General features: G+C 43.7%; 1 protein-coding gene across 1 annotated transcript in view; it reads right to left on the reverse strand.

The window, feature by feature from the left end:
* LOC310777840 (titin-like) overlaps nt 1–24,413 on the reverse strand; it is a gene marked incomplete at both ends in the record, with an annotated part of 108,377 nt that overhangs the window by 56,510 nt on the left and 27,454 nt on the right. Inside the window, 15 exons of the mRNA XM_083638190.1 lie at nt 1,415–1,603; nt 2,307–2,432; nt 3,358–3,642; nt 7,237–7,468; nt 10,224–10,392; nt 11,920–12,064; nt 12,872–13,132; nt 14,242–14,502; nt 15,700–15,960; nt 17,151–17,414; nt 19,109–19,369; nt 20,104–20,364; nt 20,960–21,223; nt 21,535–21,807; nt 24,086–24,352. Of these exons, the coding sequence (XP_083494316.1) occupies nt 1,415–1,603; nt 2,307–2,432; nt 3,358–3,642; nt 7,237–7,468; nt 10,224–10,392; nt 11,920–12,064; nt 12,872–13,132; nt 14,242–14,502; nt 15,700–15,960; nt 17,151–17,414; nt 19,109–19,369; nt 20,104–20,364; nt 20,960–21,223; nt 21,535–21,807; nt 24,086–24,352 (3,519 nt within the window). The remainder of the gene's footprint in view (nt 1–1,414; nt 1,604–2,306; nt 2,433–3,357; nt 3,643–7,236; nt 7,469–10,223; nt 10,393–11,919; nt 12,065–12,871; nt 13,133–14,241; nt 14,503–15,699; nt 15,961–17,150; nt 17,415–19,108; nt 19,370–20,103; nt 20,365–20,959; nt 21,224–21,534; nt 21,808–24,085; nt 24,353–24,413) is intronic.

Here is a 24,413-nt window from a genome sequence, read left to right on the forward strand (position 1 = left end):
GTTAATAAGGAATATGCTATTTGCACCTGTATGTCAAATACGCCGAATTTAAAATGTTGAATCACGTCTAAAGTATGCACACGACATGTGCACCTATGTGCAGTGAATATGCCACTGTCTCTGACTTGTCTTATCACTATACTGCCTTATTGCTTGTTGTGTCTCTTGTTGTTTTTGCACTCATATGCCCTGTTATACTTGTACTATGTTGTAAACGGAGTCCACAGCACAAGAATTTCACACGTGATACTTGTACCATGGAGTGACAATAAAAATCTTGAATCTTGAATATTGCACTGTGATTGGCAGTTGTTAAAAACCACGCCTCTTTTGCGGGCACGGCCTCCAGTGCACGGGCATTTTCATGTGCACGAGCTCTCAGCTTGATTAGAAAAACCTAGTTGGAGTTAACGAGTGGCAATCGACGTTCGTAGTACAAGTTAACTACAATCGAGCTGATCTGGTTTAGACAAACCAGATCAAGGGACAGATCCTGGATCTTCTTATACAACATTCGTGGTACAGAGCCCAGGTCAGCTAAGATTATATTAGCTGAATAACCTCTTTAGCTGGGGTTTGCATGAATCACTGATGTCATCAGTGATGATGTCATCAGTGATGACATCATCATCACCAATTGTGTTCAATGTGGTCACAAAGCGTCCCTGACCACCTCTGAAGGTAGTTTGGCCGATCGGATCACAATCCTTCCTCAATGCGTCTTGGGTGCATTCAGGGTGCACCTTCATCTGGTCAAGCACTATCCAATTGCAATCCCATCACCCAAAACACATTTTACTGCCAGGTGTAAGTAGGGCTGTCCCAAATGCTATTTTTTGCATTTAGAAGTTTCAGTGAGAAGTATTCAAATATATTCAAAGCTTCGAAGGGGGGGGGGGGGGGGGGGTTGGGAGGGGCATATCTGGCTCTCGACTTTTTGGCGGTCATCAAATGCTGACATTATTCCAGATGCCTTTTTTGACATCTTGCAAGCTTAATTAAGCCTGTCACATGCTGGCTGGATGGTCAAACTGTTGCAGTTTGAGTGCTGGTAAGTAACATTAGATGAGAGCTATGAGGCACAATACTATCACTGAGGTTAAATATCCTGGTCTGAGTATGTAGTATGAATAAGTAATAATTAATGTCGATGCATAATAAATAATGTTGGATTACTATTAGAAACAAAACAAAAGCCGAAGCATTTTAATATTGATTTGGACGTAGATTACTAAAGCAACAATTGAAGCTTCGAAGCATTCGGGTCAGCCCTAGTGTAAAGGGCCATTTACAACACATCTGTTGAACCCATTTTCCTTGGAGAAATATATAGAAACAGTATCTGAGCATTTACCTTCATTGTCTCCATTGTTATCATTCACTATCAATACAAGGGTGATTTTATTTTCCTCACCGTCCAACTTGAGGTTGGCAGAGCAGGACACGGTGCCGGCGCTGTTTTTGGCCACACAGGTGTACTCGCCCTCGTCCTCCGGATACACCCGGGAGATCTCCAGCTGACAGCCGTCATCAAACTGGGACATCCTGAAGAAGTCAGACTGCTTGATCTCCTTATCCCCATGGAACCAGCTGATCTTCACATCTGGGACGGGTTAGGGTTACAGAGGACCGACAGGCGGGTTGGTTATTATAGTTAACTAAAACTAAAGTAGAAACTAAAACTAGGTGTGGGGGGGGGGGAATCACTGAAATGAAAATAAAAACTAGAATTTAAAAAGAAAAGACAAAACTAAAACCATAATGTGTACAAAATTAACTAAAAGAAAATTTAAATACACAGACACTTTTCAAAATGAGTCTCTTGGCGACAGTCATCCCCTGCATTAGGGGGGGATGCTTGCTCCAGAATCCGGATAGTGAAGGGCAAAACCAGAAAGCATGGGATAGTGTACCCTCTAACACCCGACACCTATCACATAGCGGTGAGACAGAAGGGTATATCTTTTGCAACCTGGACTTGGAATAATGTAGACGGTGAGTAACTTTAAATGGGATCAGCTGGTGTCTGCTCTTAATCGAGCAAAATTGGACCACAGACAGACTCCTGTCCCTGAAACTAAACTGAACTGAAAAGAAAAATTAAAAACAAAAGAAAAAGAAAAACGAATGAAAAATACAAAACTATAATAGCTCTGCGTTGAGCCTCTGTTGAACCCTCTGCCAATTTACCTCCACAGCATTATGTTTATCTAAAGCTTACATTTGTTTCTCCATGCAGTAAAACTAAATTGAAATAACCACTGTCTGACATTCAGCTCTCAGTGAAAGTAAAGTGAGTGAAGTACCGTCTCCGCGGATGCGGGACTGGAAGCGAGCTGGCTCTCCCTCGCGGGCCGAGGTGTTGGCAATGGGAGAGATGACCACCGGGGGAGGCATGGGAGCAGCAGTGTCTGGAGAGACCACCTCTGACACTACACACACACACACACACACACACACACACACACACACACACACACACACACACACACAAACACACACACACACACACACACACATATCACAACCTGAATCTATACACACGTTTGGGATGGAGACTATTTATCTGCTAGTGAATCATGATACATGCAGTGCCTAACCCTAACCACCAGAGGGGGGAAGGCATGTCACCATACTACCCAGAGATTTATACCCCGTTCAAGACAACTCGGACCACCGGAAAAAAGTGGGTTCCGACCTGTAAAAAGTGAATTGAACGGTCGTCCAGGCCGAAATTACAGCTCGGAAATTCGGGTATCATTCAGAGCTCCGCTTCGTCCGAGTTGATGTCATATCCACACATCTCATCCAAAATGTTGCATTACCGCCTCCACTTCCCAGAACCCTCCTTGGTCTTTCCCAGTGTTTTCCCTCTGACAGGGAAGTGCAGCGTGAACGCAAATATGCCAGGGGCGGACGCTCCGAGATGAAACCTCCGGCGGTCCCGAGTTGTCATGAATGCGGTATTAGTACAGTAGCTCCCTGTCATGTGACCCATGTGGTATTGCATGGTTATTTTTGCCAATTTGGAAAAAGTTAAGGTAAGAAAAATATTAAAATGTTTACTGATACTTCAATAGGAATATACTGAATTGATGCAACGTATAATTACTTAATATTTTGTAACTTATTTTATAGTAAAATTGTGTTGAAAATTTGTCTATCACATTAGACACAAACGGTATATAGGTAATCTACCATTAAATCTGCCACTGTATTTCCCCCCAAAGAAAAATAAATAAAAATTATATCAAATGGAGATGAAAAATACGACACTTCAATTTCATTTCAGATCACATGGTTGCATACTTTACTTCTCAGTTCTCAACTTGTTTTATCCTATCAGGTTATATTTACCTTCCACATTGAGCGATGCTGTGCTCGTCGCCGTGCCAACATCGTTCTTGGCCTCACAGTTGTAGACGGCAGCATCCTCGGGGAAGACTTCGATGAGGAGCAGCGTGTGCTGGTCTCCGTCCTGGAGGAACTTACACTTGAAGCCGGGGGACAGAGCCTGGGAGTTCTTGTACCAGGAGACCTGAGGCTGGGGAACGCCGCTGACCTGCACCGAGAAGCGGGCCGCTTTGCCCGCCTCCACAGACTGGGGCTCCATGTGAACCAGGATCTGAGGAGGCTCTGGGACTGAGGAGGAGGAGGGAGAGATGATGGCTGTGTTAATATCTATCTTAATATATATATGATGGGAGGGGACCGCTTGATAACCACTGACACACTGGGGATGCTGCTATTTTCTTTTTCTTTTCTTTTTTTGATTATTTTTTGGTCATTTGTTGCCTTTATTAGATAGGACAGTAGGCAGACAGGAAAGGTTGGGAGAGAGAGGGCTGAGCACGGATCGGATTCGAACCCTAGTCGGCTGCGCGAAGGACTAAGCCTTTGTGGTACGCATGCTACCAGGAAGCCCCGGGATGCTGCTATTTTCAAGGCTAAATATCCAGCAGCCAATAAGGGCATTCACGACTACTGAATAGTCGTACTGAACAGTAGTCACGGGAGATATATATTTTTTCACCCAATAAAAATAAACAATTCTCATCAAAAAGGTCTCAAAAACAGCCAGTAAGGGTTAACCAAATGTAAGCGGGACCAACCTGTGTGTGTGTGTGTGTGTGTGTGTGTGTGTGTGTGTGTGTGTGTGTGTGTGTGTGTGTGTGTGTGTGTGAGAAATAGCAGAGTTCTGATTGGCTCTGAGGGGCTGCTTACAAAATGAGCCTGAGCAACTTGTCTGAGCTGGAGATAGCGCCTGCTTGACTGCAGTAGCAACATAGACGAGAGTCTTTCCATCTCTAATACCTTCAATTTTGTTTATTTAACATGAAAATGATTGTTCAATGAAATCTATGTTCAGTTTAGTTATTTATTTATATTGTTTATTCCTAAAACCACAGATGAACGATTAGTCGAAACCCCTGTGAAACCCCTAGCCTACTGTAACAGTCAATAATTAGCTGCCTCGCGATTTTCCATTTAATGTTCTGCCCAACTGTTTGGTAGAGCACATTTTGAGTCTTATAGACCGTTTTCACGGAATTGTCAGTCCTGCTCTCAGCTCTAATGTCCTGTATTAGCAAACACTGAAACAGGAAGTGAGCTGGGGTTCAATTTAGAATGTTTTTGTTGTCAAGTTAAAACAGTCTATATTAAATGTTATTTAATATTACTAGCAATCGATTCCTAGGCTCGCCTCACCACTCGGGTGCCCTACAGCTTGCCCGCTGTGTGGGTTCACGTACGCATCATCACTGATGACATCATACTCAGCCACTTCTCATTCCTATAGTAGACAGCTGACATCACTGATGACATCACATCATTAGGTAATTGGGGCAATCACCTAATTAAAAAATCCGGCTCCGTCAGGTCACCCGCACGGGTGTTCTTTATGCCCCCTGAAAGTTTCAGCCCGATCGTACGTAAAGCGGCATAGCACTCACACACATGGATTGGACACGGACACTTCTCAATCTTAGTACGGTATATAGATACGATTCCATTAAATGCTGAAATAATTTCATGTCAGATTTTTTTTTACTGTCTAAAAACATGCTCGACCAAACGGTTCAACATTTAATCTGGACTATGAATCTGGTACATCCGTCCAGATATATTGATGCCACTGATTAGATTTTGACTAAACTTCAAAATGACACTTATTGGTCTGAGGGGGCGCTGCGCGCTGAACGTTCCTTTAATTATCTGAACATCATGTGCAATATTGAGGACATCACAGATTCAGCATTTTCAAAATTTCAAAACATCTATAATACAATAATAAGTAATTCATGTTTAATTCATCATTACTTAACTGCTTGTGAAAGGCTTATAAATGAAAGTATTTATAAAGTGTTACCACCATTCCTGCAAAGAGTACCGCAGGAATGAGTCCTAAGATGTTCTGGGTCCCTCGTCTCAAAGTCAATGGGATTTTTTATGGGGATCTTGGTTAAATGCCTGAAATAATGTCAAAAGTTATGAAAAAAATTATAAGTGTTCCTCATTTGGGAAGATTATCTTGCTGAACACAAAGTTTACCATTTCATAAACATTTGTTAACCACAGACCTTATTTCAGGCATTTAACCAAAACCCCTATAGAACTAGAACGACCGCAACGCGGACTTATGCCTCCGCCATTAGTTCATTCTTGAGTCCAAATCGCCATTTGAGGCAAATTGGAAGAAATTCCGTCAAGGCGCTCCTGTGATGTTGCGTTACAGAGCTTGGAAATTGGGTGTGTGAGGTCACAGTGACCTTGAACTTTGACCACCAAAATGTAATCAGTTCATCCTTGAGTCCAAGTGGACGCTTGAGGCAAATTCGAAGAAATTCCATCAAGACATTCCTGAGATATCGCGTTAACAAGCTTGAAAATGGCATTCGAGAGGTCACAGTGACCTTGACCTTTGATAACCAAAATGGAATCAGTTCATCCTTGCGTCCAAGTCGATGTTTGAGCCAAATCAGAAGAAATTATATCAAGCCGTTCTTGAGATATTGCGTTAACCAACTTGGGAATGGCGTTCGTGAGGTCATAGTGACCTTGAAGTTTGACCACCAAAATGTAATCAGTTCATCCTTGAGGCCAAGTTAATGTTTGAGGCAAATTTGATGAAATTCCGGCAAGGCATTCCTGAGATATGGCGTTAACAAGCTTGAAAATGGCGTTGGAGAGGTCCCAGTGACCTTGACCTTTGATCACCAAAATGTAATCCATTCATCCTTGCGCCCAAGTCGACGTTTGAGCCAAATTGGCAGAAATTCCATCAAGCCGTTCTTGAGATATCGCTTTAACGAACTTGGGAATGGCATTCATGAGGTCACAGTGACCTTGACCTTTGACCACGAAAATCTAATCAGTTCATCCTTGAGTCCAAGTCGATGTTTGAGGCAAATTTGATGAAACTCCGTCAAGGCATTTCTGAGATGTTGCGCTAACAAGCTTGAAAATGGTGTTCGAGAGGTCACAGTGACCTTGGCCTTTGACCTTTGACCACCAAAATCGAATCGGTTCATCCTCGAGTCCAAGTCGATGTTTGAGGGAAATTTTGTGAAATTCCGTCAAGGCATTCATGAGATATCGCGTTAACAAGCTGGAAAATGGCGTTTGAGAGGTCACAGTGACCTTGACCTTTGACCATCAAAATCGAATCGGTTCATCCTTGAGTCCAAGTCGATGTTTGAGACAAGTTTGATTAAATTCCATCAAGGCATTCCTGAGATATCATGTTAACAAGCTTGAAAATGGCGTTCGAGAGGTCACAGTGACCTTGACCTTTGACCTTTGACCACCAAAATCTAATCAGATCATCTTTGAGTCTAAGTCAATGTTTGAGGCAAATTTGATGAAATTCCGTCAAGGCATTCCTGAGATATCGCGTTAACAAGCTTGAAAATGGCATTCAAGAGGTCACAGTGACGTTGACCTTTGACCTTTGACCACCAAAATCTAATCAGATCATCCTTGAGTCTAAGCGGATGTTTAAGGCAAATTTGATGAAATTCCGTCAAGGCGTTCCTCAGATATCGCGTTAACAACCCTCGTACGGCCGTACGGACGGACGGACAACCCGGATCCATAATGCCATTGACTTGAGGGAAACAGGAAGTGCATGACTTCTGGGTTGGCCTCCAAAAATACGTCATCCCTGTGGTACTCTATATAAAGTCAACAATTTGCATCAGCACTACAACACTGTACCGGATGTATCTGACTCACTGTTGACCCGCAGGTGCACGGTGCTTCGGTTCTTGCCGGCGATGAAGGTGTACTCTCCTTGGTCGCTCCTGTAGGTCTCAGTGATGGTCATGCGGTGGAGCTTTCTGAGGGCCACGTAGTTCAACCTCTTCTCCATGGAGAACTGGATCTCCACGCCGTTCCTCAGCCAACGGCCCTCCACCTCGTCCTCGTTCACCTCGAACTCAAACGTCGCTCTCTGTTTCTCCACCACCTGGAGGAGAGGAGCTGTGTTTTAGTGTCTCTGCTTTAGAATTTTGAAGTTCAAATCTAATCTCCATCTGAAAAGTACGGAAGCACTGAGAGCGGTATTCTTCACTGGTAGCCCGAACCCCTGAAAACCCCAAGGTGCATTAGGACCCAAGTGGACCCGGTGAGTGGCTGTAACAGCTTTGTCAATCACCCCTTTATAATCAAATAGCTAATTAAAAACAAATGTATCACAACAATGAGAACTTGAACCTACATCAGCGTGATAAGAACGATCTAAATGACAGAAACCATTGGGAAATATTTATGTGTCATGTAGTTTGATCTTTTTTAATTTGGCTCATGTTCCATCCACTAACATGGAGAAGGCGAGACTTATGACTAGAGGTCTTCAGTATACCCGAGGGTCCAACCTGGACCCGGCCGGGTCTCGGGTCCATTAAAAAGTAGCGACTGTCCGACATTTATCGGTCCTGTCAGGGTCTCAGCTTTCGAATAATAGTCTGTGTAGAAAAGGCCCTCTCATACTGACTGATGAGACCATGCCTGGGAACACCCACGGGCCGGATTCAAGCCAGCGACCCAACGATGATGTCACTGCAGCGTGTCATCACGGCAGGTGTACCTGTGATGTCATAATTGTTGTGATGATGTCATCGGGGATGTCAGACTTGCACCTGTGATGTCATCGATGATGTCATACATCCCAAGTATAAATACCGTAAGCAATGTTCTGTTCTATATGCACTCCCACTCTCTGCCCACTAGCTCCACTCTCCCGTGGTTCTGATCAATCACCTGTGGCGAGTTCCGACCTAAATAATCCAGCATAAAATAAGCGGAAACTACAACTTCCCTACAGTCCGGTTCAGTTCTAGGTACTACATTTGGGGTCCACGCGTTAGTACGACACCCCATAGGTCAGACTACACATAACTCCGACCACCCGCTAATCCGACCATTGATGTCTACGGCGAGTTTTATCATTGTAGTCTCATAATGTCGACCCTCCATTCATCCGACCATTTTAACGCCATTATTCCGACTGTCGGATTTCATACCCAGTAGTTCGACCTGGCGTAAATCCGCCTATATACAGCACTTCCAACAGAAGCAGTCTGTGCATTTCTCTGTAGGGTTAGGGTTAGGGTTAGGGTTAGGGTCATATACATCGCCATAATAGCCTATAGGCTACGCAGAAATTCCGGTTAGGAGTCAAGTCTCCTGCCAATCTGAGCGTTGGCACTTGGCAACTTTGGTCGGTGCTTTTTGGCTGGTGTGAACCCGAACCAAAACAAGTTGGAATTTCTGGAAAACAAAACAAACTATAATTTTTGTGTCTGGTCTTACGAGGCACCGGAATAACCGTATGAACTGTGAAAACGCCGTAATTGTGCGTGGCGTGCACGACCCGCTGCGCATTTGCTTCGGAACGAGAGAGAGATGGAGGGTGTGTGTGTGTGTGTGTGTGTGTGTGTGTGTGTGAGAGAGAGAGAGAGAGACTCTCTCTCTCTCTCTCTCTCTCTCTCTGGAGTCCCACGCAACTGTCTAATTTACTGCGGTCGGATTTTTGGGAGGTCGGATTTATGAGATTAAAATAATAGGGCGGATCTTTGGGTAGTCTAACTCATGAGTGGTCGAACTATTGAGAGGTCGGACGGAAGACTATGACCCCTACATTTCCGGGTCTTTTTTGGGCCGGGGTATGACTTTTTGGACCCGTGAAGACCTTTACCTGAGAGGCAAGTGATGAAAGGTTTTGGCAGTAATACTCATTTCGGCCACAAGAGTGCACCACTACCCCATGTTCTAAATAGGACTAAAAGCATTCACATTTTCTTCCAGGTGAGTTTTACGGTAATTTCTCCATGCGCTCTAAACACAAGGTACATATTAGACATATTATTACACATATTGTGAGCAAGTTATGTAACATTACTGTCATGTCTTTATTTAGACTAGAAATTTATTTTAATTTAAGAAAGAAGCAAATCTGGAGCACACGGTCAATTTTGGCAATTTAATAAAGTGCAAGAAGACTAATGTTTCGACACAAACTGTGTCTTCTTCAGAGTCAACATTTTAATTCACCTGGGAGAAAACATTAATGCTTTTAGTCCTATTTAGAACATGAGGCAGTGGTGCACTCTTGTGGCCGACAACATTTGGAAAAATGTGTCTGACAACTAACTAAATAAAATAATAAAATAATGTTTCACCTGTTTTCACAGATGAAAAAAAGGAACTTAGAAAGACTAGCCTGGTAAAACATTTTTCACCAGTTTTAAAGTCAATAAACAGTTTAAACAATTTATATCAGACTTAGAAAAAGGACCACCAATTCTTTCCCCTCACATGCCTCTCAGGGCTTCCATAGAAGTATATTTTTAACGTGAAATATTTTTGTTCAAGTTTTCATCAGAACCACACATTAATTCACCTCTCTTTTTTTAATTACCTTTCAGTACTTTCAAATTTCATAACACATAATGGATTGAGCACTTATTTCCAGCTCATGGGATTTATTTTAACAGTGTAAATCCTTGCAATTGACCTAAAGGAGTGTTTCCAACTTTCAATCCATTTAGGTGTTCCAGTGCTGGTGCCCTCATTAATGTTTTGGTTGCACTTGTGTTTAGCCTGCCTTTCAGACACAAAATGGCTGCTGTGAAAAAGGCCCACTTCAGAATCAGAATCAGAATAACGTTATTATTATTATTTCAAGGCTTGCCAAACATTTTGAAGGTGTATTTCCTCACCGTGATCTCCCTCTGGGCGGGTTCGCTGATCCGGACGTCGCGCCCCTCCACGCTCAGCTGGGCCTTGGACACGCTGGAACCAGCCACCACAGAGTACTGACCCGCGTCTGACATGCGAACCGTCTGGATCATGAGCCGGTGGACAAACTTCTCTGTTGTCACCATGTATCTGCACACAGAGTGGATTTACATTTGATTTAAGAAATACTTACGGTACATTTACCGTATTTCAACCTGCTCTCATGGCAGTTTGTGTCACACAATTTATTTTAATTTTATTTGCACATCCAAAGCTACATAAAATCCAGACAATAATAAAAATGACAGAATGTGACAGGAGAGGTCATGAAGTCAAATGGACCTCCTCTAAAAAGATAAAAGATAAGGGGGAAAAAAGCTACCACAAGTTAAGAAAATGCAACAAAAAGGTGACACACACACAAAATGTAATCTATTCGTGTACATGGACAGTTTTTTCTTTAAGTGAAATGAACACATCGAAACCAGCGATTTACATGTTGTGGACACGTAAAGTACATTTCAACTGTAGCCTAAGCCACATTTACATTTTTAACAAACATTTTTCTTATTTAACCATGACCAAACCATTTCTCTAATAACCATAACCATAACATGAGTTGTTTTTATTTCAGGGTTCCTATATCTTCTTAAAGGGCCTTGTATGAACTAGCTAGCAGCTAGCAGGTGTAGTTTGGTCAAAAGAAAATAGTTCCTACATGAAACTGCTCATAACAAGGTATGTGGATTATCTTGAGTAACCGGGTCATGATTTCTGGAAAGAGACATTGCTGTTGAGTTTTTCAAATGTATTTCTTTGGCACTTTGAGCACCACAAGCAGAGTTCCATCCAGTTCCATTGTATTAGAGAGAAGCCAGAAACTCTGCAGCCGATATCTCCAAAACTCAGGCAAATAACACAAAACGATATACCGGTAGATGGATAAATAGCACTGCAGATGAGAGGGAATATATGTATTTTGGACTTTAGGGTGAGCTGTCCCTTTAAACATCAAATCCAAGGACTTTCCAGGCCCAATATTTGCCTCAAATTCAAGAACCCAAAACGGTATATTTTGAGACAGTTAATTACAGTTACTATACGGATCATCTTTATAATGAGAAATAGCAGGCTTTACAGAAGCTCACAGACAACAATTAAAAACAGAGCACTTTCAATGACCCATGTCGATTTTCAAAAACTTTCATGGCCTTGATCCCCACCCCACTCAAATTTATAAACTTTCAGGATTTAAGGGAACCCTGTTATTTGCCTAAACTTACATTTTCAAAGTCGTGGTGGAGGAACATAATTCAGGTGGTGGAGACAATCGCCCGCTATAATAGGTGTCCACAACACTTAAATCGCCTGTCTCAAAGTCGTGTTTATTTAGCAAAAAAATACCAAAAAAAGAGATTGTGTCCATGTACAGTACACAAATCTATGAATTCAATTTCTGTAACGATTTCCCAAACTGCCGTGGGGACCACGTTGTTTATATATATAGCCATTGTTTTGCCTGTTGTAGTAGCAGTGCGAGAAAACCGTCTCAAGTCCAGAAGAAAACGTTTCAATTACAGAATCACCACAAACCAAAATGAAAGAAAGCACAAATCTTGTAGGAGAATTCTGTCTTGTCTATTTAAAGTGTAAAAATTACTAAAATTAGCATTTCACCTTTCCCCAGTGGTGTCCAGCTCCTGTCCGTCTTTCATCCACATCACCTGGATGTTTGGTTCAGAAACTTCACATTCAAAAATCGCCTTCTTCTTCTCCGTTATCTTGATGTCTTTGATCTTCTTGGTGAATTCAATCAGACGAGCTGAAACAAACAAACAAACAAACAAACAAACAAACAAACAGCTAAATATGGTCCTTTATCCCCCATTTAGGGATTAATAGTTGTCTTGAATTTTGAATTAAAACACTAGAACATATTAAGTAGACACACATGAAATATGTGAATTTACAGCAGGCATGCAGGCTGTGAACAGGTTTCTACACAGGTTCACTTTCAAAATTCCAGCCTTTTTCCAGCCTTTTTTTCTAGTCTATAGCTATAGCATAGATGATTACTCTTCTTCAGAGTAGAGCTGCAACAATTAGTCGGTTAATAGTATAATAGTTGATCGACAGAAAATGAATTGACATTTCTTTCTTTTCTTATAATTGATTAATTGTTTAGAGAGAAAAAAATACTACACTTCTCTCGTACATTTTCTGCTTTCTTTAGTCTTCTATGACAGTAAACTGATTATCTTTGGGTTGTGGACTTTGGTCAGGACAAAAGAAGAAGACACATTTGAGGATGTCATCTTAGACTTTGGGGAAAAGTTTTCGACATTTTTCACCATTTTCAGACATTTTATAGACCAAACGACTAATCGATTACTCAAGAAAATAATAAACAGATTAATAGATAATGAAAATACTTCTTATTTGCAGCCCTACTTCAGAGAAAATATCAGAGTATGTGAGAAAATGATAAGGTACTAGTACTGAATTGTGGGACAGTACAACAGTATTTTACAGTTATCACGACATACTTGGAAAGTTTCACATTCTTTTCCAAACGGAAGCAAAATTTATTGAAATACATCAACGAAAAATATGTCCAACATGAAGTTACCTTCCACAAACAGGTTGGCTGTGGTGGCAGCAGAGCCGGCCATAAACTTGTACTCTGCTCCATCTCCGAAGTGCACGTTGCGGATGGTGAGCGAGTGGGTCAGCTGCTTGCTGCGGACCTGGCAGCGGTCTGAAGACCTGATCTCCACACCGTTCTTCAGCCACTTGTAGGTGACGCCCTCGTAGTTCACCGTCACCTCAAAGGTGATGGTGTCTCTCTCCTTGGCGTTCAGATCCTTCAGCATGGAGGTGATCAGGAGCGCTGAGGAGGGTAGGAGAGTTAATCAGAAACCAACCCATTCTGACTCCGACAGCTTAATATATCACCGCTCTGTCATGCACCTTGTGCCTTGGATGTTATTCGCACTGTATGCTTGTGTGTAAGTATGATACACCCACGAACGCACCGTTAAACAAGCACTCGCACCTGACTGCGTATTATGGAACGCACACGGACGCACCTGGTCGGGGTTTGGCAAAGGTCAAGTCACGCCGTGGAGTTTGGAGGCTGTAGGAAGACCCCCTTGGAGACCCCAACCCTAAGCCCTGGTTCACACCATAGGCATCTCTGAAGCAGCGCTTCATGGAAGCTTTGAGCATGAGCCTTGTCATTCACACCAGGAACACTGTTTTGTCCACGCCTCGCTCTGTTTTCCCCGGCGCTGCCCTGCTCCCGCTCACAACTTGCATTTCCATCTTGCCTGGCTGCTCGAGGGCAGCGCGCGCTGCATGCTTGAAAAATCAAAGAGAAGCTGAAACTATCGCTGCAGCACACGTGCAGCGTAGCTTCAGCATGGCGTGACGTGCGGCTGGTGTGATTTGGTGTGATTTCTGGGTTTCCGCTGTAGAGTGGATGTCCGCACCAAGACTTCCACTTCCGTGCGCCACGGTTATTGTTTACAGTCCAACTGACGCAAGAGTGGAGTTGGAGCTGATCGATTGTAGGTGGTTTAGTCCAGACGATATTTCGGCTAATAATAATAATAGCTGCATATGATACGTTGTTGGACTGTAAACAATGATGGAAGGGGCAGGACGTCCGCTCTACAGTGGAAAGCCCACAATATCGGCCATCTGTCCCAGAGTCATATTAGTTGCCAGACTGATAGACTCTGGGTTCCCAAATTGGCATAACCCTAACCTGGATACCCTTGCCCAGTGCCTAAACCCAAGCTCCCTCACCCCCTGTGCTTCACCGCAACCCCAAGGTGTAACTTGACCTTTGCCTCACCCTAACCAGGGGCGCAGAGCTTGTTTAACGGTGCGTCCATGGGCATATCATACATGCGCACAAGGGTACCATGCATGTAACATCAACAGGCAACAGTTTTGTTTTGCGTTTGTATTCTCGCAGAGTGAAGGTGAACTTACGGGTGACCGTGAGTGTAGCAGAGACTCGGTCGTTTCCACAGACAAAGGTATACTCTGCAGAGTCGTCCCGGCTTGTGTTCATGATCTTCAGCGTGTGCAGTTTTCCCTGGACCACGATCCTGAACTTCTCGCTCATCTCGATTTCCACGCCGTCCTTCAGCCAGGTGGACGGCACATTGAAGTGGGAAACCTCGCACTCAAACGTGGCCACCTGGGTCTCTGGGACCTGCACGCTCTTCAGGGGCTTGGTGACACACAGAGCTGGAGAGATGAAATGAATTCAGTTAATGTTAACGCAGCAGCCGAGCTGTGTATGTGAGCTTCAGGGCCAGCTCGGCGAGCTGCAGGGCAGGCGAGGCCATACAGCGGCCGAGCTAGCGAGCCCACACAGCAGGTGAGCCTAGGAATCGAGCGCGCGTAGCGTGCGAGATGCCTATTACTTATAAAATTGGCTAAGTGGTGTCTGTCTGTCTGTGGTGGTGTCAGTCACGATTTATGACGGAAGTGATGTCATCTGTGATGTCATCAGGGATGTCACTTGAGCAATAGTCTCGCTGGCCAGCCTCCCCTCCCTACCGTAAGAGGAGTCTGGCGGCACGGAAACAGGCAACTGGGATAAGCCCTCCCCTGCTCTACAGCTGCTCCCCATTGGAGCGACTGTTTCAGTCGCTGCCGGATGTCTGCTCCCGGCTTATTACAAACTCTGTCATTGGCTCCGACCATGTCAATCAGAGCAGCTTCCGCTCCCTCCTCCCTGTGTGTCGCTGTAAACAGTGCCCTGCCGCCTCAGTGAAAGCAACAAGGCTAACTAGCTAGCAAGCTAATGGCAGAAACCTACATGCTAGCTCGTTGCTACACGCTGAAAATGGCAAGTTGGATTGTTGGAAAATATTTTCCAAGGGCACTGCTGCTAAGCGCCTCCCATCGCAATTCCACAATGGAGATCTGCGCCGCCAGACTCATCTCACGGTAGGGAGGAGAGGCTGGCCAGCGAGACTACTTGAGCAATGTCAAGTCAGTCATCAGTGATGTCACTCGAGCAACTCTCAATTGTGATGTCATCGCGATGCACAATGACGCCTAGGTGGGTGGGTCTGTCAGTCTGTCTGTCAGTCACGATTTTTTGGGAGCCCCCGGAGTGGGCGATTTCCATAACTGCAGCCATGGTGCATCATCTCCAGAGTCTCCACCTTAGGAATCGAGCGCGCGCAGCACACAAGATTCCTAGTTGTTTCAAATTATTATTTTAAACAATTTAGACAATCATTATTTTAAACAATTTTCTCCTAATCATCTCCTTTGATCGACACTGTTAATGGATACTGTTTAATAAAAAGAAAACCTTAAAAATGCATGCAGCCACTTCTCAGCTTCATTTCACATTCCATTAACCATTTATCATGATCATTTGAATTATGAATATGTGCTTTATCTAAAATGATAATGAGCGATAGGTACCCTCCACAGTGAGCAGGGCGCTGCACTGCAGGTGTCCGACCACAGCAGTGTACTCTCCGGCGTGGGTGCTGCTGACGTTCTGGAGGACCAGCTTGTGGGCCTTCCTCTCCGTCAGGATCTGACAGGAGTCACTGGGTGTCAGCTCGATGTTGTTGAACATCCAGCGGACGGGGATGTCGTCGTGCGATAGGCTGAGCTCAAAGGAGGCCGTGGCATCCAGCAGTGATGTCACATCCTTGATCTTCTTAACGATCTTGATTGCTGTGAAAACGAGACGTTTGAATCTTAAGCCCATTGCCCACCAATCAAACATTCTACAACAATCACAGGCAAACACAGATGTTTGTTTGGTGTACCATGGCTGTCTGTCCTTGTTTGGAGATGTTAGGCTGTAGCTAATCTATAGCCTAACCGAAGCTATTCTGACCTACTGGCATCCCTTGACCAGTGATGGAGAGCACTGATGCCCCCCACTCGTGCCCCCACACACATAAGGCATGAGAGAGAAGGCCAGGCCGGGACACACCGTAGCCCCCCTCCACCCCCAGTGCGTGCAAGGAAACATTTCCACCCGCGGAATTATATCCCCAGGATTGCCTGAGTGACTTGTTGGCTGAGGAGGAACCTTGTGAGGGCTGATGTACTGTAGGGGCCCAACTATGGACCCCAGCTGGGGACCCCCCCTCCGGGATAGGCAGAGAGGATGCCTGGCTAAACATTTTACAGAGTTTCAGATATATAAATAAAATTTACAAAAGAACAGAAAGTTGAAAATGTAAATAAGGAAGAGTCCAAAAAAGGAATAAGACAATTTTGTCTTTAAATGTTCCATAAGTTCAAGGAAGAAAGTTGAAAATGTAAAAAGGAAGGGTCCAAAAAAGAAACAGAAAATCATCAACAATCATAATTGTTGTTCCATGATTTAAGGAACAAAATAGTTTTACTGGACTTTTGGCACTTTTTGTGGTAAATGGTAAATGGCCTGCATTTATATAGCGCTTTTATCCAAAGCGCTTTACAATCAGTAGGTACATTCACCCATTCATACACCGATGGCGGCAGGCTACCACGCAGGGTGCTGGCACACCATCGGGAGCAATTTGGGGTTCAGTATCTTGCCCAAGGACACTTCGACATGCAGACTGGAGGAGGTGGGAATCGAACCACCGACCTCTTTTATCCAAAGCGATTAGTGGAGGACCCGCTCTACCTCCTGATCTACAGCCGCCCTTGACTATTTTCAAATACAGCTACTATTCTGAATGAAACATAATGGTGCAATGTTCCAAATATTCCAATGTTTCAATTCCTTATGTCGGAGCTTGCAAAACTGTAATGACGTCACTAATGCTTCAAAAATGTATCCGCCCGACAGTAATCTGCAATGGAAATTTGCTTTTTATTGAATACCAAAATACAAATACAAAACAAAAATAACGTGCTGTACTTACTTTCCACGTTCAGCCTTGCGTTGGCAGACAGTTTTCCCAGTTTGAAGGAGTAGACGGACTCATCCTGTGTGTTGCATTTCTTCACCTTCAGTGTGTGGACCACGCCGTGGGAGATGATCTCGTACTTGTCGCTGTTCTTCAGCTCCACACCGTTCTTGATCCACTGGGAGCCTTTGACGTCGGTGTGGGTCAGCTCCAGGGTGAACACCGCCTCCTGGGTCTCAGTCACTGTCTGGTTCTTCAGCGTCTTCTTCACCTTCACCGCTACAACAGGAAAACACTTTCTTCCATCAAGACAAAGGTCAAAGATTCCAAGACAGGCAAACAAACGTACATCCTTCAAACAAACAGGCCCTTAAAACCCACCTCCTCAAACTCGCTTTCACCTTCTAAAATCTGTCCCTCTTTCCCTCTTCTCCATCTCATGACTCCTCCAGTTTTAAACTACATACTTTCTTGTGATGTATTTTTCATTATTATATTTTTATTGTCATAAATGTACCTATCAAATTATTTTACTGTGTGTGTAGCGACTTCAAGTACTTAGAAAAGTGCTATTGAATGTATTATGACTAGCACTACCTTCACCTCTACAATAGGAAAACATCAGTTCAACAGGTCAAATATTCCACGACGCATGTATCCACTGTCGGTTCTGTTCATCATTCATTTCTTTTCTTCTAGTTTATCTAAAATATAAAGAATCCTGTCTGTAAAATTGTTACAGTATTTACCCTTTAACACATTCACTGCCAGCCGTTTTTTCAATACTGTAGGTAGGTTCTGCCAAGTTTTTTTTTTGAGGATTCTGGCTCATCTTTCAAGAGCCGAGGATTCTTTTCTGCTAAGATTTTGTGAACACAAATGATCTCAAAAGAACTAATAGAATGTGTGCTTTCTCTGTCTAAAAGAGTTAGTTTGTAGAGTTAGTAGTTATGTAGGCATTAGCAGTAGAATACAGCATGGTTTCAGCGTCTGAAAATTTATTCTGAGATAAATGGCTTTTTGTGAAATTCGATAGAACAGTCACTTTAACCATTTATTTTTGGCGTAAGACGTCAGACATCTAAACAATAGTTTTGAACAGTAATTTCCTCCATAGCAGCAGGAAACCCCCCTCTCCTTGAAACTCCTCCCTCCATGGGTGTGTCTCTGGTGGCTTTGCAGCGTTTGTCACAAGCGAGGCTCTGCCTGTCTGTGCTGCCTGGCTGCTGGCGGCTGCTCTTTGGGCGAGTCTGCATGAGTCGTTTCGGTTGTGAGCTCAGCTGCAATGAAGCTGCGTGCGATTGTGGGCTTTCTGCCGTGTTTCAAAGTGCGTTGCACGCATAATCTATTATGCAAATTTGCAATCCCCCACCGCCAGCTCCCAGCGCGATAATGCGCGAAAGCGAAAGCGTTTTCGCCAATCCATTTTACAGTATGAGAATGGTTTCCTCGCGCGTTCCCCTGCAGTTTTGGCTTTTTCTAGTCTGGAGAGCACTGTCGTCACTTAGTGGGTCGGTGGAATGGGTTGTACACGTTCGGTGGCTCCAATATTTTTATAGGAGACGTGGGGGGCGTTGATCCACGTCCCACCGTCAATTTTTTTTTTTTTTTTTTTTTGACGACTCAACTCGTCATTGGCAGTCAACCGTTGGATTTTTTTTTGACGAGTCAACTCGTCATTGGCAGTGAACGTGTTAAAAAGTCTATTAGCCCTTAAAAACTATTAACCCTTAAAAACTATTACTTAAAAAGTATTGTCAGTTTTTTAATGGTTGAATGGTGGAAAAACTGTAATAATAATGCCAACAATTGAATTTTTTTTTGATTTTTCTAATAATAAACTGAACTAGTTAGCCATTATTTGTGTGAAATTCGTATGAACAATGTATTGTGTCAGTATTGTCCTGCTGTGTGATGACAAATAACAGAATAAACTTCAAACTCTGGCGGTCAGCCCAGAAGGCGGTACCTACCCTCCACCCTGAGGTTGGCGGTGGTCTTGGAGCTGGCCACCTGGTAGGTGTATTCTCCAACATCCTGCGGTCTGGTGATGAGGATGACGAGGCGTCTGACAGCGTCCTTCACCTCGCTCAGCACGTTGTCGTTGAAGTCGACGGCCTGGCCGTCCTTCAGCCACATGCCCTGGGCTTTGGCGTTGGCGACCTCACACTCCAGCTCTGCCGTTTGGGACTCGGCCACCGTCACGTCCTGCAGGGGCCGGGTGATGGCTCCACCTGGTGGCAGCACAGGGAAACGGCTCAGTTTGTTTGAGGTCACGACTGCTGATGGACAGGAGGACAGTATCTCGATCCACTAGGAGAGGGGTTCCCAAACTTTTCCATCCCAAGGCACCCCAAATAGCATTAGCCTTTGGCCACCGCCCTCATATTGCAAGGTGTCTTTAAAAACCAATTGACAATACTATTGCAAATGTCAAAAACTGTTAGCAGGTCAACAATGACAAGTAACATGATGATGTTTTGACTGGCAAGCAAATTGAAAGATATTATATTCTTTTTCTTTTATTATACTGTGGTGTTAGAAAAATATAATTGAGTCCTTTCCCTCCACATAAAAAAAGCATTTTCCTGCTGATGCCCCCCGAGGGCCCAATGGTGGCCCTCAGTTTGAAAACCACTGCACTTGGAATGCCATCCCTATCGATATCTATTGTTATCTATCAAATTGAGAGCATTATTTATGGATTTCACATTCACAGAGGCGATTTGAGCGCGAGGGCGGGGTTTGAGGGAAAGCCTTACAAAATCTGAATCCATCAATCATGCTCTCAAATTGCTAGACCGCGCTCTTGGATATTGATATATTGAGGTGAATACAAAATATTTCGGGGGCTTTTAGGGTCTCATCCCTCTCATTGCTTATATATGGTTTCAAAGTTGTTAATGTTGTGTAATTTAACATTCCAAAATTGTTATAACTCATAATGGTTTAAATGTAGCGAACATACCGGAGACAGTGAGCTTAGCGCTGGACATCTGTTCACCGGCATGGAAGGTGTACTCGCCCTCCTCATCCTTCATGGCGTCAATAATAGTCAGAGTGTGAACCTTGCCCTTGGACTCCATCTTGTGTTTGTTTCCGGCTTTGAGCTGTTGGCTCTTGAAGGTCCAGACCGCAGCGATGCCGGGGTGAGACACCTCAACCTGGAAGGTGACACTCTGGGACTCTGAGCACACCTTGTCCTCCATGTGCCTCATTATTTGCACCCCTGTAGAAACAACAACAGCACGTTTTTTAGAAGAACAAAATATGTTAAATAGTGAATCATCGTGAATTTTTGATAATGGCTGGTAAATTCCAATTCCGACGCCCTGGGAGAATATATATACGGTATATATATATATATATATATACAGATCCTTTCCAAAAAATTTGAATATCATGGAAATACCATGGATGACCGTGGGCTTCAGCGGATTGTCAAGCAAAGACGATTCAAAAATTTGGCTAGAAATATTTCACTTTGTGTGTAATGAATCTATAATCTATGAATTTTTTGAAAGGAATTATGGAAAAAACTAACTTTTCCATGATATTCAATTTTTTTGGAAAGGATCCGTATATATACAGTGTGTATATATATACACTGTGTGTGTGTGTGTGTGTGTATATATATATACACTGTGTGTATACACACACACACACACACACACACACACACACACACACACACACACACACACACACACACACACACACACACACACACACACACACACAGACAGTCTTTTTTGGGGGGAGGGGGGGGTGACCCTGGTGAATTCCTACACTTTTACATTGAATCAAATTGGACAGACTCTTACTCTCAACAGATAGGCTGCAGCTGGTGTCGACTTTGCCAACCACCAGTTTGTACCGTCCTTCATCAGAGGCGAAGGTCCTGACGAATACCAGGCGCTGCTTGGATCCCTTTGCCACCATCTGGATTCTGTCATTGGGCATCACCATCTTGTCATTGTGATACCATTTGACTGACTGGATGTCATTAGCTGAGATCTTGGCCTCCAGAACAACTTTGGTGCCCTCAACGGAGGACATGTCCTTCAGTGGCACTACAATATCAATGGCTGTGAGAAACGGGAGAACAAAGATGATAAATGATAGTAACCAAAGACGAAACGTTTCGAAATATTCTAGCTAGAGGTACACAGAGATGCTTCCCCCATGTCTGTTAAGCTTTAACAAAGACAAAATACATATAGTAACAGTCTGGTATGCAGGGAAATTTGTATGTCAGCTGTCTTGTTGACTTGTACTGTTTTTACAGTACTGGTGCCAACAAAAATGTCCATGTAATTGCGCAGTGCTATCGGCAGCATAATATTCTTAGTAATTCAAGATGTGGTGTTGTGTTTAGTAGTTAAATCTGGTTGCATACTTTGAACATTGAGTTTGCCAGAAGTGGAGATGTCCTGGGCAGGAACAACAAAGGAGTAGGAAGCAGCGTCTTCTCTGCTGACGTTCTCCAGCAGCAGCTTGTGAACCAGCTTGTCAATAATGATGTGGACGCGGTCTGAGGCAGAGATGGCCTGGCCATTCTTCATCCAGGTTCCTTCAACGTTCTCCTGGGAGAATTTGACCTCCAGCTGAGCGATGTCTCCCTCGCAGACGGTCAGGTCGGTCAGTGGCTGCATCAGGGTCACAGGACGCACTGTGGGAACAGAGACACAGTTAAACACCATGGACGCTGTCTTTTCATCCCAAGTCTTCACGGGTTTACCTGAGACCCTGGGGCCCTATACGGGTTTGGGTCCACATTTTATTATAGTTAATCGGGTCTGGGTTGGGTCCCATTCTATTACCGTAGGTCGTGGGTCTGTTTATCATTATGTGTATTATCCGAGTGGATCCAAGAAGACCCATGATCTGTGCTGGCATTCTTAGTAACAATTTTAATTACATGGTTTGTTGGGTCGGGTTTGTAATATCCTGGATGTGTGTGTGTGTGTGTGTGTGTGTGTGTGTGTATGTATGTATATATACACACACACACACACACACACACACACAAACACATATATATATGTATATATATCGAGGGGAAGCCGGTGGGCAGTCTCCTGCTGATCTCCCGTTTCATGAGGGGCGCTCGTAGGTACCAGCCGCGGGTGCCGAAGGTTTTTTTAAGTGGGACTTAGTCACGTGTTGTAGGGTCTCTCGGGTCCCCCGTTCGAGCCCTTAGAAACTGTGGACTTTAAGTTACTGTCATTGAAGACTGCGCTCCTGTTAGCCTTATCTTCAGGTAAAAGGGTTGGCGACATGGTTGCCCTGTCGGTCCAACAGCCTTGCATGGTGTTTCGCTGATGACGGGCGGAGAGTTACGCTTCGGCCTAACCCCGCGTACCAGCCCAAGAACATCGATGCCAGCTTCAGGTCCATGGTGTCCAGCTTTTTGCCCTCCCTCCTGTCCTAGCCTACGTAGGCAGGACGTGCACTTTGCGCACCTGTAACCAATTGTTGGTGTAGCTAAATAAATCCAAAACCAACAAGTTAATTATTTACATGTTTTACTTCAATGTAGAACAGTCATTTCTTACACATGAGATTACTTTTAGCCTTTTAGTCATAAAGATTATTGAAAGATATTCCATATTCCAGACTGAAATGTTATAACAGAAGTGGAGTATTGGCCAGAATGACATGAACATTTGGACACTTATTCAGCAGGTATCTTGTATGTTGAGTTCAGATGCACTGGAAAAAAAAATATATATATATATATATATATATATATATATATATATATATACCGTAAATTCCGGACTATAAGGCGCACCGGTGTATAAGCCGCACCTTCAAAGTTGACTATTTTTTTCTTATATAAGCCGCACCGGACTATAAGCCGCGGGTGTTTTAATGGTATTTTTTTTTTATTTTTTTATTTTTTTATTGTGTTTTAATGTTTAATTACCATATGTAATGCTCCCATTTATTAACATTTCAACAAAACAACATAACACAACACCACCTGTGTTGTTATGTACAGTGCACACAGTGTCATACAGTGTCATACAGTGTCATACAGTGTCATACAGTGTGGTGAAAAGAGGGCAAGAGAGGAAATTAAAACAGAAGTGGATTTATAGTTAGAAAGAGTGCTAAAAAAGAGAGTTTTTTTTTTTTGGGGGGGGAAAAATCCATAGATAAGCCGCACCGTTATATAAGCCGCAGGGGCCAAAAAAGGCCAAAAAACGGGAAAAAAGGTGCGGCTTATAGTCCGGAATTTACGGTATATATATATATATATATATATATATTTTTTTTACAGTGTATAAAGTAACCGGTAGACCAGAGGCCACTAGGCGGAGAAATCGCCGGCTACCGGGGCTTGGGGAACTCCCTGCACTCTACGCGAGGTGTCGCGACGTCATGGGCATTATTGCGCGGTGTGTCAGTGGAGAACATGTGCGTAGCTGCGTCATGGTCTACCCACCACACCTTTGTCAGGTTCTATAGCCTTGATGTGGCCAGTGGGCCCTTTGCGCATGCTGTGTTGTCAGACGCTAGGCGGTAGTGCCTTGGTCACTCGTCGTGCCGTCGGGTTGCCATGTGCAAGAGCCATGTGCCCTGTTGCTAGCCTTAGGTCTCAGGGTCGCACGCCGTGCTTCCTTGCAGCAAGGATAGTTGTATATCGGCATAGCGTTCCTGAGATATCGGGTTATCGAGCTTGAAAATGGCGTTTGTGAGGTCACAATGACCCCTAACCTTTGGCCACCGAAATCGAAGATGAACATCTTTGAGTCCAAATGGAGGTTTGGGCTAGATCTCTAGGGCTGATACCAAACTCGGCAACTCACAACAAAATGATCAAGAATAATTAAAAATATGTATTTTTGGGAAAGAAAGAAAGAAAAAACTTTCAGAGAACTAATGACGGGTTATAACAGTCATACTTTAATCCATTAATGAGATAAATTCAAATTGCTTACATTTCATCTTCAGGGATGCACTGGTCATCAGATTTCCACATACAAAGGTATATTTTCCCTGGTCCTCCTTCTTGACATCCTTGACAGACAGGGAGTGTCTTCCACGGCGGGAGGACATGACGTATTTACTACTGGGAGACAATTCCTTCTCTCCGAAGTACCAGGTTCCCTCAGCGTCCTCACGAGACAACTCAACCTCAAACTCTCCAGAGTAGGTCTCTGGCACCTCAATGTTCTCTAAGTGCTTGACGAGATCAAGGGCAGCACCTGGAAACAGATCAATGTTAGAAACCGTCATCTCACACCAGTATCTACCAATCCAATCAAT

The sequence above is a fragment of the Poromitra crassiceps genome (genome assembly GCF_964638095.1).
Source record: "Poromitra crassiceps genome assembly, chromosome: 6".
NCBI classification, from domain to species: domain Eukaryota; kingdom Metazoa; phylum Chordata; class Actinopteri; order Beryciformes; family Melamphaidae; genus Poromitra; species Poromitra crassiceps.